Genomic DNA, 17,608 nt, shown 5'->3' with positions numbered 1-17,608 from the left:
TTTTGCTCTTGATTTTTAAAAATTGTAACATCAAATGTACCATTTTGAACATTTTTAAGTGTACAGTTAGTTCAGTGACATCGAGTGCATTCACAGTGTTGTACAACCATCTCCACTGTCCTCTCCAGAATTTTTCCCATCTTCCCAGATGGGAACTTTCTACCTGTTAAACACAAACTCCCCATTTCCAACCCCCGACAACCACGATTCTGCATTCTCTCTCTGACTCAGACTACTCTAGGTACCTAACCTAGGTGTAATCATGCATTATTTGTCCTTTGGTGACTGGTTTATTTCACTCGGCATGATGTGCTCAGGGTTCATCCATGTTGTAGCCTGTGCGAAAATTCCCTTCCTTGTTAATTATATCTCATCGTGTATATGTACCACACAAATATTGCTATTTTTATATAGAAAAGTGTCCTTAAATACTGATTTGGATTAAGTCGAGCATTTATCTTTTTCCTTGGATGTGACCTAAGTGTTTCCCTAACCCTGTCTGTGAGCCTCCTGCACTGCCTCTTCCCCCACTGAAGGTGGCCTCTCTCGAGCAGAGGAGAGGGAGGAAGAAGAGTCCTATGCGTGTTGGGCAGGAGGCCAAGGTTGGTCCCATGGGCAGTGTGGCTGTCCCAGGTGGTGGGCTTGACCCATTTTCTCATTGACCAATTGCACCAGTGGCGTGAGGTCATGGAAGGACTTCGGGAGTTCCCAGGCCTCTCCTGGCACAGCATGGTTTCTGGCCATGCAGAGGGCCAAAAGTGGCACTCAGGGCTGGATCCATAGGAAGCACGTCATTTGGCAGCCTGGTGCCTTGGAAGCCTTCACTGCTGCAGGGCAGTGGCCAGGGCGACGACCAGCCCTTGCTACTCAGTGCTTTGCTCTCCTGGGCGTCTTCTTTCATAAGTATGCGGAACAGGAAGTCCTGATGATGGAAGTTTTTAAAAGGCCATTTTCCTTGTTTACAAAAGGACCAGATATTTTGAAAAATTATCTGCTACATTTTATATTTATAGTTAGAAACATACAGAGTAGATCTGTTGTCGAGAGGAGTTTTGCGTAAATGCCAGTTAGGCCCACTAGGTCCCGGTAGTCAGTTCCCCTGTGTTCTGGCTGATTTCCTGTCAAGGACAGAATTGTTGCTGTCACCAGTGCACTTGTGGATTTACTTCTCCTTTCAGTCCTGTTGGTGTTGGCTTGGTGCAGTCTGAAGCTCTCTCTTACCAGATGCATCCACACTGAGCATTGGTCTGTCTCCTTGGTGAATGACCTTCTGTCACTCTGCGGTCCACCTCATTATCCCTGGTAGTTTTCTTGCTCTGAAGTTGACTACTCGCGTGGCCATTCCAGCTTCCTTTGGACCGGTGCTTGCACAGTTTGTCTTTCCCCTTTTACTTTCAACATATATCATTATAGTCGAGGTGAGTTTCTTATAGCTGGGATATAGTTAAGTCAGGACTTTTTCATCCTTTTGACAATCTCTGGCTTTTAGTGTGTTTAGACTTTTTTTTTTTTTAAAAGTTTCCTCTTCTTCTGGGATCCCAATTATTCTAATATTGTTTCAATTTATGATACCACTTATTGCTCAGATTCTCCTCTTGTGATCCAGTAGTTGTTTTTCTCTTTTTCTCAGCTCCTTTATTCTCCATCATTTGGTCTTCCATTACATTGATTCTCTCTTCTGCCCCATTTATCCTAGCAGTTGGAGCCTCCATTTATTATTGCATCTCATTAATAGCCTTTTTTTATTTCAACTTGGTTAGATTTCAGGTCTTTTATTTCTCCAGAAAGGGATTCTCTGGTGTCTTCTATGCTTTTTTCAAGCCCTGCTAGCATCTTTATTATCGTTATTCGGAACTCTAGTTCCGACACCTTACTTACATCCATACTGATTTAGGTCCCTGGCAGTCAGTACTGCCTCTTGTTGTGTTTTTTGAGCTGAGTTTTTCTGTCTTGTGATTCTTGTGGAAAGTGGTCGCTTTTCTACTTGTAGAGTTGCAGCTATTCTTTTCTTAGTTCTCAGTTCTTAGCCCTTCAGTTGAGTTCACAGGTGTTCAGAATGATTTGATAGCTGTCTAGCTGAATTCTTGGGAACAGACGTAACGAAGGCCTCCTGCTCCTCTGCCATCTTGGACTATCTTTTTTTTAAGTTTTATTTACTTATTTCTTTATTTAGAGAGAGAGAGTGAGCAGGGGTAGGGGTAGAGAGAGAAGAAGAGAGAATCTCAAGCGGACTCCCTGCTGAGCGTGGAGCCGGATCCCACTGAGGCACTCAGGCACCCCTGTTTAGACTATTCATGATCAAGTAATTACTGGCATGTTTGGATATCACACACACACATTTTTTTTTTTTTTTTTTTTTTTTTTTTGTCTTATGAACAGTAGAAATTTATTTCTCACAGTTCTGGAGGCTCAGAAGTCTGAGATTAGGGTGTCACGGTCCCAGTATTGTCTTGTTTGGTGAGGGTCTGTATTTTCTGATTTTTAATAAGAAATATGTATTTGGGCTTTATCTGTTTCTGACAGAGAGCTCCTAAAACCCTTACAGTTTCTTAAGTGGTAAGGAAGATATTGATACTCATAACAAACCCCTTTCAACCACACCTGAGTTTATGGTAATGAGGTGACTTTTGGAACGCCCCTTAAGAAGGGGGCTGGTTGTCAGACCCAGCATTTGATTAGAGGGTTGGAACTTTCAATCCCACCTTCCTGACCTTGGAGGTTAAATCCTTTGCCAATGGCCAGTGATTTAATCAGTCATTCATGCTCATGTAAGGAAGCCCACAACAGGGTTCAGAGAATTTCTGGATTGATGAAATACATGGACGTTTGGGAATACTGTAGAGCACTCACAAGGGCACAGAAGTTCAGCACCCTTTCCCCATAACTTGCTCTGTGCCTGTCTTCCATCTGGCTTTTCCTGAGCTACATCATTTATAATAAACTGGTAATCTAGTCAGTAGAACATTTTCCTGAGTTCTGTGAGCCACTCTGGCAAATTAATGAAACCCAAGGAGAGGGTTTTATTGTGGGAACCTCTAATTTATGGCTGGTTGGTCCAAAGCACAGATGACAACCTGGACTTTGGGTTGGTATCTGAAGTGGAGGAGGGGGCAGCCTTGTAGTACTGAGTCCTTAACTTGTGGGATCTGATGCTATCTGCAGGTAGATAGTGTCAGAATTAAGCTGAATTGTAGGACACCCAGTTGGTATTCAAGAATTACTTGGTGGTGTGGGGAAAAAAGCCACACAGTGGAATTGGTCGCAGAATCAGAGGACCCTTTTCCAGGTTGCAGACACCAACTTCTCATTATGTCCTTAAATAGCAGAAAGAGGATCCCTGTGTTTTTCATTGGTCTGCTTCCTTTTCCTGCCTTCTGTTAGGTTGTCTGAACGTTTTTAGTATTCCATTTTAATTTATCGTGTATGATCTTTTCATAAGTTATATTGCTTTTTATAGTTTTTTTTTTAATTGGTTGCCCTGGGGATTATAAAGGACACGCTTAACTTTTCAGTTTGCTTCAAATCAATATTTCACTAGTTCAAGTGGAATGTAGGAAATTTACACCATGTTAGGTCCTTTTGCCTCCCCTCTAATGTCATAGCTCTCTTACATATTACATTTATAGTTAGCAAAACCCCGTTAGACAGTGTTTTAATTTTTGCTTTCAAACCCTAAAGAGCTGTGGAGGAAATAGTCTATTCTCTCTGCTACCTGTTTACCCTTTGGATTGCTTTTGCTTTGTTCTGTGTCCCAAGTCCTTCTGATATTCCTTCCCTTTTATTTATTCCCTTATTTCATCTTCATTCCTGAAGGATATTTCACTTGATGTAGGATTCTGTGTTGACACTCCTTTCAGACTTAAAAAGTGTCATTCTACTTTCTCAGGTCTCCTTGGTTTCTGAGGAGAAATCCACAGGCATTCAAATTGTTGTTCTGTAGGTAATAAAGCATTTTTTCTCTGTTTCCAAGATATTTTTTCTTTTTCTTTTTTTCACCATTAAATTTTTTTTTTTAAATTTGAGTACAGTTGATACACAATTTTGCACTAGATTTCAGGTGTACAGCTTACTGATTTGACATGTTTTTACATTATTCTGTGTTTGCCACAAGTATAGCTACCCTCTCTCCTGATACATCTCTAGTACGGTATTATTGACTATCCCTTATGCTGTGCCTTGTATTCCTGTGACTTACTCATTCAAGGTATTTTTTTTTTCTTTGCTTTAGTTTATAACAGTTTGACTATGATGCGTCTGGTATGGATTTCTGTAGGTTTATCCTATTTGGGATCCATTAAGCTTCTTGAATTCATATACAAGTGTTCTGCCAAATGTAGGAGGTTTTTGGCCATTGTTTTCACCCACTTTCTGCACCCTTTGCACTCTCATGACACAAATATTAGACCATTTCTCTTGTACCAAAGGTCCCTTGAGTCTCCTAATTTTTTTAACCTTTTTTCTGTTTTTCAGATTAGATAATTTCTTTCTTTTTTTTTTTTTAAGATTTTTATTCATTTATTTGACAGAGATAGAGACAGCCAGCGAGAGAGGGAACACAAGCAGGAGGAGTGGGAGAGGAAGAAGCAGGGTCATAGTGGAGGAGCCTGATGTGGCGCTCGATCCCATAACGCCAGGATCATGCCCTGAGCCAAAGGCAGACGCTTAACGACTGCGCCACCCAGGCGCCCCTCAGATTAGAGAATTTCTGTTGTTCTAAGTTCACTTAATCTTTCCTTTGCTCTTGAGCTCATGTGGGGGGGGGGTTAAATTTTTAGTATGGTATTTTTTAGTTTTAAAATTTCTAGAATTTTTATTTGGTTCTTTATATGGTATCTTTGTTTTCCTGGCTTTCAATTTTTTTCTTCCAGTTTGGGAGTGTTATCATTGTTTGTTAGAGCATTTTCGTAGTCATTGCTTTAAACTCTGGTACATAATTGTAATATCTGTGTTCTTTCATTGTCAGTATCTGTTAATCATCTTGTCCTATAGGAGTTAAGACATTCCTAGTTCTTTGTGCGCTGAGTAGTTTGGGCTGCAACTGGACATTTTGGATATTATGAAATGGGGCTCTGGGTCTAAGTCGTAGGAGAATGCTGATTTTTTATTTTAGCAGGTAAGCCACCTGGTTCAATTTAGACTGTGGTTTTAACCTGCCTTCTCTGGGGTATGATTCAGTGTCAGTTCTGTTCTCAGAGCCTCCGAAGTGCCATTTGGATCTGTCCCATGAGTGTCTCCTGTGGCCATCTGGGAGCTGCCTGTGGTCTCAGGGATTGGGGTGTGAGAGGATCAGATTCATACACATCCAGCTTGGGGGTGGGCCCAGAGTTCGTGAGCAACTTTATGGGCTTGCTCTTCTGAGATTCTTCCTCTCCACACTGTCCCTGGGGCTTTCCGGTGCCCTGGGGTTCCCTTTTTGGTTCTTCAGCCAGTAGTTGGGGGTTTAGTAACTCGCTCCACCATGTACTTCTACACCCGCACCTTGTCTGGCGCCCAATGTTGGGAGGAGCAACTGGGTGCTTCTTCCATTTAGTGTTCTCACCAGCCTGCCTGTTGCTCTTTTCTTCTCACAACACACGTGTCCTGTCTGGGGTCAGAGCTTCTTGGTGTGCTGCATCTGGGGATGGAGCTACTACTCCCTGTATCTCATCTAGGATCCGAGCAACATTCAGCAGGAGGCAGGCTGGTGTGTGCTGTTTCCTCTCCCCTGGAGCAGGCACAGATGTGTTTAGATGACGTTCACCTCCATTTCTGTGCTTCCCTGCACTGGCCTTGGAGTTCGTGCTTTCAGTCCTTTGCTAACAGCCCCCTCCCTGTTTCATGTTGTCTCTTGGCCCTCACCTTAGTAGTCTCTACAGGCTGTCCCTGGAGGAAAGGCTCTGACCTTTTCCATCTCTATCCTTAGTGTGTAACCTTGCTTAGAAGAACCACCTGGGAAGTGTCTGTATGCAGGGAAGCACTGTTGCCCCCTTGGAGGCTGTGCTGGCTTCCTTGGGGCAGACATAGTATAGAAGAGGACATTCCCTCCTCTGGCCCCGTCAGACCCTGGGGGTCTGGGGGCAATCAGACCCTCCCAGAGAACCTACCAGGGACAATGGCTCCAAGGTGGGAAGGGTAACAGGAAGTAACAGTATGTGTGGTGGTCCACGTACCCTGCATTGTGACACTCCTGGAGGCCAGGAGAGGCTACCTCATGAGTTCTTTGCCAGCAAGCCCTAGGAGAGATGCCAGACACTAGGGGTTGGCCATGATCACCTCAGCCATCCCCATCACCCTCAAGAGAGGGGTCAGGCGAGTGGGCGTCTGCTTTCTCCACCTTGGAATGATTGTCAGAGTATCTCCACCCTTCCTCACAGCACAGGTGGCTTTGTGTTTTGTTTTAGGCCAAGATGGCGGCCCAAGTGACACTGGAGGATGCACTGTCCAATGTGGACCTCCTGGAAGAGCTGCCTCTGCCTGACCAGCAGCCCTGCATTGAGCCCCCACCATCCTCACTGCTCTACCAGGTTTGTGCTGGGTGGCAGTGGGGTGCACTGCCTATAGTGCTGACCTCCACATGATGGTTTTTCTCTTCCTTTCAGCCAAATTTCAACACTAACTTTGAAGACAGAAATGCATTTGTTACGGGTATTGCAAGATATATTGAACAAGCGACTGTCCATTCTAGCATGGTAATTCCTTCTGCATGCTTTGATTTTCCTTGGGGGAATAGTACCTACGATGGCAAATGTACACTTTTTTGATGTTATCCTGATATGATATGTAGTAAGGAAAAGAGAAGAAAGTGGATGAAAATGTCTTATGTTTTTAGAGAAGGCTTTGTTTTTCTTATTATAAAAATAATACACCTTCTTTCTGAAAAGTGAGCATCTGTGACCCAGAGAAAACCTTTGTCAGCATTTAGAGGGAGTCCATTCTCTGTCATTATTTATACCTGTACTCATGCACACACTTATACACTCAGATGTGATTCAGATTGCATGAATGAATTGCATTGTATTAGGTATTTTAATGATTTCACAAACTTTTCGTGTGTCATTAAAATGTTCCAGATAAAGTAATTTTTAATAGTTGTGTAGTCCCATTTTGTAAACTTCCTCAGTTTAATTATTTTTGCATGTTTAGTTAGTTTTCCTTTTTTCTTTGTAATAAAAAATGTAGTGATGAATATCGTTCCAAACACATCATTATTCCCATTGGCTGGATTTGTAGAAGTGGAGTTACTGGATCAAAAGTTGTAAACATTTTAAAGCATCGTAAGAACATGATGAAATTGTAGTTGACATTTTTAGAACATCTCTGCACTTTTTACCATTTTTACCAAAGAAAACAATGTGAAAGGAGTAGACACTAAAGCAGTTTAAAAATGATGGCAGTCTTCTTTGCATGGATACTCTGTCTGGATTTTAAGTGCTGCAGAAATACTTCCAGCTTTTCCTCCCCTGCACTAGGGATGGTAGAGCTGCCTCAGTCTTATGAGCCCAGAGACTCTCCGTAGCCTCATGTAAGGCCTTGAAGACCTTGTGCACATCTGCCCTATACTGGCCCCTGTTCCCGGTTTCAGGTCTGCACTGCCAGCAGGTTGTGGAGGTGTGAGTGGAGTTGGGGAACAGTGGCTGTGGCAGGTGCCCTGGGCTGTGCTGGCTCCTCTCCAACCAGCAGAAGCCATGGGAGTGTTTTGGGTGGTCATTACGGCCACAGTGCCGCACTGCAGCATCACCGGCCTCTTAGCAGCTGTCTCATGGCGTGCAGGTCTTGGTACTTGTCTGTCCCTCTAAGTGAGAGTCAGGATAGTTTATGCCTCTGGATTGTAGCCGCGTGGCGTCTCCTTTTTTATGATTGTTTTCCTGCTTGTCTTTGATTTGCCCTGTGTACCATTGCAGAATGAAATGCTGGAGGAGGGCCAAGAGTACGCGGTCATGCTGTACACCTGGAGGAGCTGCTCTCGGGCCATCCCACAGGTGCCCTATCCCAGCCGGGCCTCACTCCATCCCTGCCGGCCATGCCGTCCCACCCCTAAACAGACAACGCTCCCACCCTTCTAGTCCCCCCATCTCAGCCAGACCACACTCCCACCCCACCAGCCCTCCCCCCTCCCCCACCCCACAGTGGGCTGGGACTGCCAGCTCTGCCCTAACAGCACCCTGCCCTCTCACTTCTAGCTAAGTTGAAGCCTCTTTATGTCATATTTGTTTATTCCTAGGTGAAATGTAACGAGCAGCCTAATAGAGTGGAAATTTATGAGAAAACCGTAGAGGTCCTGGAGCCTGAGGTCACAAAACTGATGAATTTTATGTACTTCCAGGTAAAACAGTGAAATAATCCTAGGAGTTTAATGCAGAGGAGTAGGAATTTGGCCCACCCTCACGTATCACCATGACTTACTAAACAAAGTGCATGTGAATTAAAACAGCCGTAACAGCCTCTGAGACTAAAAGGAACAAAGCCTTTGTCAGTCTAAAGCTTTCCTGGCCCTTCCAGAATAAATACCTCTTTTGTGTTTCACTTCTCTTGTCTCTTTGAGAGTAAATTTGTATTTCCTCCGTGAAGACTTCTGTCAGTTCCAAATGTGTTTGTCATTCTGCCAGTTCATACTTTTGATTCATCTGGTTTTTCAGGTCTTTTCTTTCTCTCAGCCTCTCCTGACTGTCCAGTTAGTGGTCCTTGCCCTGCCTTGGCTCCTTTGGCCCATTGGTTAGGCAGAGTAGCCACAGGAAGGGGACTTGCTGGTTTTATAAAGATATATTTTGGAGATGTATGAAGGTTTTTATTATAGATTCCTTTACCAAAGGGAGAAGATAGAACTTACTAGGAGATGAATTTTTGTTTTATCTTCAAGGTTGTCGAGAGGAAAAATTTCCCTACCCCTCCCCTTCCACCTCTGAATGCTAAAACGTGTTTGTAGACCTTCTATTAGAGTATTTTCTCAGTAACTTTGCTTGAATAATCAACAACATTCTTTTATTTTAGGGATGTAGTTGGTAAAGTGGAAAATTAATGATGATTGTCACAGAGCAAAGGCATGTGGAAATTACTTTATAGAAATAAGTCCTCTTTACCTGAGCTGTAAAATGTCCACTCATTTGGGTGGGTATTTCATCAGAGAGTAACAGTGAATCCGGATAATGTGCTTGAAGCTGGGCATGGAGTTGGCCCATCACTGACAGTGGCCTTTTTGCCCTCCCTTCCTCTGCTCAGAGAAATGCCATTGAGCGATTCTGTGGGGAGGTGAGGCGCCTGTGCCACGCGGAGAGAAGGAAGGACTTCGTGTCTGAAGCCTACTTGATCACGCTGGGCAAGTTCATTAACATGTTTGCTGTGCTGGATGAGCTTAAGAACATGAAGTGCAGTGTGAAGAATGACCACTCAGCATATAAAAGGTGACCTTGTACCCCTGGGTCCTTGCAGAAAGTGCTCTGGCAGGCAGGGTGGTTCCTGGTTGGCAGCATGCTCTGCACATAGTAGGTGTGCATCCCATAGGTGCTGAAGTAATGCAACTGGTTGGTAGCGGTTATTTGGCAGCCTCAGGACTGTTTGAATACCACTCCTAGGTATCTGAGGGTAGCTGGCAGATTATGTGTGTGGCGATGCATCGAGGTGTGTCCTCATAGGCCCGTGTACATTGTGGTCCCATGAAGCTGGAGTGGGAGCTGGTCATCCTCAAATGTTTGTTGAGGACCTGTGGGTGCTCAGTCCGTGTGGGAAGACAGAAGTACACAAGTCCCTGTTATATAGGGTCACTGCAAGGCTTTTGGCTTAGTAGGCATCTTGGTGAGGGCACAGGCAGGCTCTACAGCCTGAGGGCGCCACCTGTGTATGTCATTTCCTGGTTACACATTCCTGGAAGGTACACACCATCACAGCAGTGGGCAGAGCCGGCCTGTGGACTGTCATGGAATCATACTGAGCTTCCAGGTCCCTGAGACTAGCTCTCTTCCAGAGCTAGACCTTCTGGAGAAGAGAATTGGAAAAGGTGGGTATGGCATGGTTGTATGCTTCTGGAAAATTGTGAGGGGCAGATGGTGGCAGGAAGATGGAGGGTGGTCGGTCAGAGCAAAGCGAACTGTCCTTTAATAAACTTCCTTTTGAAAGTCTGTGCTTGGTGTGAGTAGCTGGAGTGAGGTGCTGACTTCTGTTTCTTCTGCTAGATAGGAATCTTGGTTATGAAATTAAATTTGATGAGATTTTACTTTGCATCGGAATAGGCTGTAGTTATATTGTATCTGAAATCATACAACTGTTGCCGTATCTTTAAAATAAAATCAACATGGGATATGGTGCCAAACTGAGATTTAAGGATGAAGTAGCAGTGGGAGTTGGGCTAGATCACCAGGGTTTAAGCTTGATCCATATGAAGTTAAGTATAGGTATTCATCACCTAAAATTAGCTCTGCACAGAAGCCTGGATCTTCAGAACTAGATCCTTGGAGTTGACCTGTTAACCTCTCTTGAATAGGAAAGCCTGGAGTTGACCTTATTTGATGTGTTTGTGGAATTGCAAGTAAGCTTGACTCTGCATGGGGCATGGGGGCTTCTGAGGGTAGAGGGTGGAACTGGCCCAGCCCAGGAGAGCAACTGCTTCTCCTGGCTACACAAGTCACTTGCCACGTGATTTTGAGCAGCTGTTTTAACCTTTCTGACTTAGGAAAGTAGGAGGGGGCGGTTGACAGCATCAGTGGTTTTTAATTTCAAAAAATCTTTTTTTTTTTTTTTTTTTTTTTTTTTACACTTAGTAGCAGCAGCTTTATTATGAAAGCCCAGTCAATAAAATAGCTTAAAGATGGGGCTGCTCTCTGGAAAGCTATGTGTGTGGGGGCCAACACCCCCTCGAGGAGCCACCCGGGCTCTCCTGAGTACAGAGAGAGCCTGGGGCACCCCTCCCGCCTTCCAGTGGCTTCTTCCTATGACCTCTTTTTGAGACCCTCTACCATCTTATCCTCACTTCTCTCAGCCCTCACATACTTACACTCACACTTTTTATTTGCACCCAGCGATAGCTAACGGTATGACCTCTTCTGAGGATAAATGCCGGGATAACCTATATGGTTATGGTGAGGCTTGAGGAAAATAGAAAACAGTATTTTTGATCCCTTCATTAGTCTTAGCAAGTACTCAGATCAATAAAGTGAACATTTTGAAAAAGGGATGTTATCATGATCAGGGTTCATGTTAGGTTTAACTATATAATTTTTTAAAAACCTACAGAAATAACAGTGGCTTAAACAAGGTTGCAGATCATTTCTGTCTCACCTGAAAGTCCTGAGGTAGGTGATCTGCAACTGATGAGGGGATTCCACAGTGTTCGCACCAGGGCTCCTGCTGTCTTGCTGCTCTGCTGCCTTCGTGTGTTGTCTCATGGTCCAGGATGGTGACTTGAGCTCCAGCTGTCATTTCTGCTTTCCAGTCAACAGGGAGGAAGGAGAATAGAAGAGTCGTACTATCTTGTATAAGTAAACTTCTAAGTGCCTGGCAGTGTTTTTCATTATATCTCATGGCTCAACCATCAGTCACATGGGCATGAGGGACATTGCTGTAGCATGGAAATTTGGGGGTCATTTCTAAAGAGGCACAGAGGAAATGACTGTCAGTGTAGGTTATCAGTCTTTACCATTAGAAGTTTTCTTCATTAAAACCCCCAAGTTTTTAGGTTGCACAGACAGGCTCGTAGGTGGCCAGTTTCCACTAAACGTTTTGGGAGGCTGCCCTAGGTGTGCAGAATGCTCACACCGATCTTCGCATTGCTTTGCAAGACCCAGAGAGAGACTCAGCATGTACCTTGCAGTCTTTTTGGGCCTAAGTATCGGTAATTCTGTATGTGCTATTCCCTCTCTCCTCGCACTTACCCTGTGAGTAGGGCGGGTGGACAGTTGTTATTATAGATGTGATAAGTGAGGTTCAGGAGGTTAATCCAAGATTGAGCAGCATATTGGTGAAGGACACTGGGATTCTGCCTCTGATCTTTGGCACCAAAACTGTGTGTAGTCCCTGACTTGTGGGAGGCATGGTGGCCTAGAGGATTCTTGGCAGAGAACCTGGACAGTGCTGACCATCTTCATTACCATGTTGTGAGAGTCACTGAGGGGGAGGCAGTCTTTCTCAGAGTTGGGAACAGATAGCCATGGGAAGAGGCCAGTGTGCAGGGATCCTTCAGGAAGGCCTGTGGTCGGCGCTGCCATATCTCTGAGGAAGTCTGTCAGCTGTGGACAGTGGGGTGGTGAGCTGTCCAGGCTGGCAAAAGAGTGACCTGGAGTCCAGGGTAGACAAACTCGAGGAGGCTGAAATTATAACTAGCTTCTAAGACCCACATTTTTACAGATAACTGTCGCCAGATAAAGTAATCTGGGTTTTCTATGCTTTTTTTTTTTTTTCTTTTTAATCATTAAGCACATTCGTTGTTTAACTCTTTTTTTGCTTTCAAAGGGCTGCTCAGTTTTTACGGAAAATGGCGGACCCACAGTCCATCCAGGAATCACAGAATCTGTCCATGTTCCTGGCCAACCACAACAAAATCACACAGGTAAGGCTCACACTCTCGCTCCTCTGGCTGATGGGACGTGTTGCTGGGGTCTGGGAGCCTGGGAACAGTCCGTGGCATGGATCTCACACTCTGTGTTTCAGTCTTTGCAGCAGCAGCTTGAAGTGATTTCTGGCTATGAAGAGCTCCTTGCTGACATCGTGAATCTGTGTGTGGATTACTACGAGAATAGGATGTACCTGACACCCAGTGAGAAACACATGCTTCTCAAAGTACGTGTGTGGGCACGGCTGCTTACATAGCTGTGAGGAGAAGAGGCTGTGCGTTGACTATGATCCTTTTGCCCACCTTTTCTTATTCTCATGCTTGCCGTGTGTGTGTGTGTGTGTGTGTGTGTGTGTGTGTGTGTACGTGTACACAGTATCCTCTATGGTGCCCACAGCATGCACTACAGGCTCTCAGCACATTCCTGTGGGTGCCCCAGGCTTGACCCCAGTGCCAGTTGGGATCATATGTCACCCCCTGGAGAATGTGCTCATGGGTGAGGAGGTCCAGGGTCAAGGGCTTCTCTCAGTATTAGCTTCTTATAGCAGAGGTTATATCAGGTTCTATTTGTTAAGGATATAATTCCTAGGAATTAAGAATACTGTGTCTCCATGATCATAGATTTTTTTTGGTCAAGAATGTGGCCATTCACCATATTGGGGAGGTTTTCTTCTTCTCCTCCTCCTCCTCCTCTTCCCTCTCCCCCTCCCCCTCCCCTCCCTCTCCTCCTCCTCCCGCTCCCCCTCATCCTCCTCTTCTTTTTTTTTTCTTTTTTAAGATTTTACCTATTTATTTGAGTGAGAGAGAGGGAGAGAAAGAATGATCATGAGCAGGGGGGGAAGGATAGAGGGAGAAACAGAGTCCCCGCTGAGCTAGGAGCCTGATGTGGGACTCGATCCTAAGACCCTGGGATCATGACCTGATCTGAAGGCAGACCCTTAACTGACTGAGCCACCCAGGTGCCCTGGGGAGATTTTCAGTGACATTTCTTACTGGGAAGAGGAGAAGGTAGTTCTGCTATTGCATTTGCTCTGCTTTCCACCTTTGGGGAGGATAGTCCTGAAGGACCTTGTGCTAGGTGTCCTGTCAGCCCAAAACCTTCCCTGTAAGAGTGGGCCCAGCCCCAAGATCTCTTCCTGAAGGAGAGCACCATGCTGGAGGACACTGTCTAGTGGAGCACTCTGTGATGGTGGAAGTACGCTGTCTGCGCCATCTGAGCAGGAGCCTGGGGCCATGAGTGTTTGTGGAAATCCACATTTAGTATCTCATTTGCTTAACGAGAGGTGGAGGTGGTGCTTGTGCCTGGGGAGGACATTAGAATAGCCACAAGAAATGACACACATGGAAGAATAGCTTCATATGAAGGGATAGCTATTTATTTATAAGGAACTTTTAAAAGTGCTTTTTGAAAGAAGAGTGAACTATCATTTAAATTTACGAACTGTAGCATTAGAAGTGCTTATGGATAATTAAACTTGCAGGTTTAAGTTTTTTGCAATTTTGTGATTTTCAGGTCATGGGGTTTGGTCTATACTTGATGGATGGGAGTGTCAGCAACATCTATAAACTTGATGCCAAGAAAAGAATAAACTTATCCAAAATCGATAAGTACTTCAAGGTGAGTTACATTTTTTTAGATAAGCCTTTTTATCGAGTGTATACAGTTTGTATTTTGGGAGGTAAACCTCTGTGACCCACATCTGGAAGTGTGGACTTAAGCAGCGGGGAGGGGGGACATCACTGGCTTCCATCTGGAAAGGTGGCTACTCTCCCTCTTGCTCTGCATCTTTCGCCTCGGTTTGAACCTTGTGTACAGGGAACGGTGGGTGTGTGTACTCTTCTGCATCTGGCTGCTTTCACTCATTTGTTAGATTCATCTCTGTGGGATCCCACAGCTATAGATAGTCCTTAGGTTTTCATTGTGGTGTCCATTTTATGATTATACCTCAACTTATTTATCCATTGTGTTGTGATGGACATGAGGTCATTTCTGAGTTTTGGCTGGTATGAACAATGCTGCTTTGATTTAGTGCACGTCGGTGCGTGTTTCTGTTGAACATATGTACATCCAGGGCTAGGAGTAGGGGCCATAGGCATACACATTTTCAGTATAAGATACCGCCTAACGATTTCCCACAAGGCTCTGCTGATGTGCATTCCCACCAGCTGTGAGTGAGCCTTCCTGTTGCTCCACATCCTCACCAACACTTGGCACTATCACTTTTGGGGAAGAGCATTTTGAAGGGTGGTATGTCCTTGTGATATTTTTGGCTGTCATTTCCTTGTGTTTTAGTTGATATTTCCCTGATGACTTTTCACTCTGTTAGTCTTTTGTGTGCTCTCTTGTGAAGTGTCATTTCAAGTTTCTTGCCTTCCCCCCCCGCCCCATTAAAGATGTCATTAAGTGAACAGAAGTTCTTAATTTTATTGTAGTCTTGTATATCAATCTTTAATATCTACTTTTTTAAAAGATTTATTTTAGAGAGAGAGCATGTGAGAGCAGGGGGAGGGGCAGAGAGAGAGAGACAAGCAGACTCCCTGCTGAGTGGAGAGCCCAAAGTGGGGCTTGATCCCAGGACCCTAAGATCATGACCTGAGCCGAAACTAAGAGTCAGATGCTTAAATGACTGAGCCACCCAGACACCCCTTTAATATCCAATTGTAGAAATCTTTGTATAGGCTTATGAGAATTTCCTTCTTGTTACTTTCTAGAAGCAGCACCATTTCCTTTTCTATCTGGATCCATACTCTTCCTCGATCTGGCCTCTATATATGATGGGAAGAAAGGGGTTGACATTTTTAGATATTTTTCTTTTCCCCATTATGAGTATCCAGTTGACTTAGTCCATTTATTGTAAAGGCCATCTTTTCTCCCATCTCTGTGCCATGTTGCCTGGGTCATAAAACAGGTACCTGTATCTCTGTGACTCTGTCTTAGGTTCTGTGTCCTGCTCCACTGCTCTCCATTCATGCTCCAGGGCCACACTGTCTTAGTTCCTGTAGCTTTCCAATAGAACAGATCTGCTTATCAGGAAGCCTTCAAGTTATGTTCTTCAAGATTGTCTTGGGTGTCATCCCTTTACCGTTCAAAATAAATTGGCTTGCTGATTTCCTTATACATCCACACATATATACGCACTACCCATAAACCATTTTTCTTCTTGGAATATTGTTAGGGATTCCATAGATCAATTTAGGGAGTAAAAATACCAAGTCTTCCAATCCATGAACCTGATATATTTCTCCATTCACTTAGAACTTCAAAACTGTCTCTAGAATTTTTGGTAGTATTTTTGTTTAGAGGTCTTGACCATATTTTGTTAGATTTAGTCATACGTATTTTTAGGGCTTTTTGGTGCTATTGCAGATTGTCTCTCTCTCTCTTTTTTTAAGATTATTTATTTTTTTATTTGAGAGAGAGAGAGAAGGAGCAGGGGGAAGGGGCAGAGGGTGAGGCAGACGCCCCACTGAGCAGGGAGCCTGACTTGGCGCTAGATCCTGGGACTCTGCAATCATGACCTGAGCCAAAGGCAGCCACTTAACTGACTGAGCCACTCAGGTGCCCCAAATTGTTTCTCTTTAGATTTTCATTTTCTGTTTGTTACTAGTATATAGAAATGCAAATAGATTTTTTTCATGACCATGGATCTAGCAACAAGGTAGGTTAATTTTAATATTAGAATTGGTTTTATGACTGTTGGTTCTTAAATTGTATTTTGTCCTTCTTAAAGTGAATGTGTAAGTTCCTTACAATTTTTTTTTTCTAGTAAATGATTAAAAGAGCCAGTATTCAGCTCATAGTAATTACCAGCATTACTCATTCTTGTGATTGTATTTGGTGACTAAACATACATAATGACCTTATTTTTTTTGTTCTTTGAATATAGCAGCTCCAGGTGGTTCCACTGTTCGGGGACATGCAAATAGAACTTGCAAGATACATCAAGACCAGCGCCCACTATGAGGAAAATAAATCTCGGTAGGAGAGTGAGCTGTCCAGTGGGGACATTCTGGAGTGTTCTCATTGTGGTTTTATAACACTTATTTATCTAGAGAGAACACCCTTGACATTTTTAACCATCTAGAACCAAATGCCCTATATGGTAGGCCTTGTCACGAGTGACTGCTCACATTTAAATTCATTTAAAAAATTTTTTATTTTCTTGGTTATGACATCCACATTTCAAATGTTCAGTAGTGGCTACTGTGTTGGCCACCATAGATACAGAGCTTTTCCATCATCTCAGAGAGTTCTGTTGGATAGAACGGGTTGAGAATGTACCAGCTTAAACAAGTGGTGTGCTGGTCAGTGCTCAACAACTCGCCCTGCTGGACAGGGGGGTGTTTGCATTGATATCACAGAGATTATAAAACTATCACCTAAGGCCCAAATCCAGCCCAGGGCTGTTTTTGTAGATCTCAGTTGCTTTGAATGGTCTTTACGCTTTTAAAGGGTTTTGTTTTGTTTTATAAAAAAGAAGACAATGGCTGTATGACAGAGACAGTGTAGCCCCCAGATTTTGAAGTATTTACTTTCTGGCCCTGTAGAGAGAGAGTTGGCCAGTCATTGGCATAAAGGATCCGTAGCTCACAATTACAGATGATAAAAAAACATACCATACTTTTTTTTTGTAAATTCCACATAGCCAGTTGGGTCTTGCAGGATGCTTTTGTTGACCCTTGCCAAACACGTGTACCTGTAGCCAACCTGGACTTGCAATTCAGCCACGATTTTGAAAAATGCAATTACATCTTTTTTGTTAGTTTTTTGTTTTTAATAAAGGCTGAATTGTAAACACTTTAAGCCTTTGCAGGCCACATGTGGTATCTGTCATATATTCTTCTTTGCTGTTGTTGTGGTTTTGTTTTTTTAAACAATGAAAATGTAAGTAGCATTTTGTATGACTCTAGGACCGTACACACACAGGTTGTATTTGGCCTGTGCTGTACTTTGCTGAGTTCCGTGCTAGCTTATTTCTTAATAAATCTGCCATTAAATTGGATATGCCATCCAGTTAGGTGACTTCTCATTCTCCTCTAAGTCACATTCATTAAACTGAAACCTCTTTCTTCTTCAGCACCAATTCATGC

General features: G+C 43.8%; 1 protein-coding gene across 3 annotated transcripts in view; it reads left to right on the top strand.

Moving 5' to 3' along the window:
- Positions 1–17,608, top strand: part of CYFIP1 (cytoplasmic FMR1 interacting protein 1) — a 121,873-nt gene that overhangs the window by 37,975 nt on the left and 66,290 nt on the right. For all 3 annotated transcript variants that reach the window (XM_045795309.2, XM_045795310.2, XM_087856736.1), the window contains exons 2-10: positions 6,381–6,503; positions 6,579–6,668; positions 7,881–7,958; positions 8,201–8,302; positions 9,196–9,377; positions 12,418–12,514; positions 12,616–12,744; positions 14,031–14,135; positions 16,405–16,496. In XM_045795309.2, coding sequence (XP_045651265.1) covers positions 6,387–6,503; positions 6,579–6,668; positions 7,881–7,958; positions 8,201–8,302; positions 9,196–9,377; positions 12,418–12,514; positions 12,616–12,744; positions 14,031–14,135; positions 16,405–16,496 — 992 coding nt within the window. In that variant the 5' untranslated portion in view covers positions 6,381–6,386. The remainder of the gene's footprint in view (positions 1–6,380; positions 6,504–6,578; positions 6,669–7,880; positions 7,959–8,200; positions 8,303–9,195; positions 9,378–12,417; positions 12,515–12,615; positions 12,745–14,030; positions 14,136–16,404; positions 16,497–17,608) is intronic.

This window comes from Ursus americanus, chromosome 28 (assembly GCF_024610735.1).
Source record: "Ursus americanus isolate L20-20 chromosome 28, mUrsAme1.1.p, whole genome shotgun sequence".
In the NCBI taxonomy this organism is placed as follows: domain Eukaryota; kingdom Metazoa; phylum Chordata; class Mammalia; order Carnivora; family Ursidae; genus Ursus; species Ursus americanus.
Note: the sequence above shows the minus strand (reverse complement) of the source record. Positions and strands in the feature narration are given on the sequence as shown.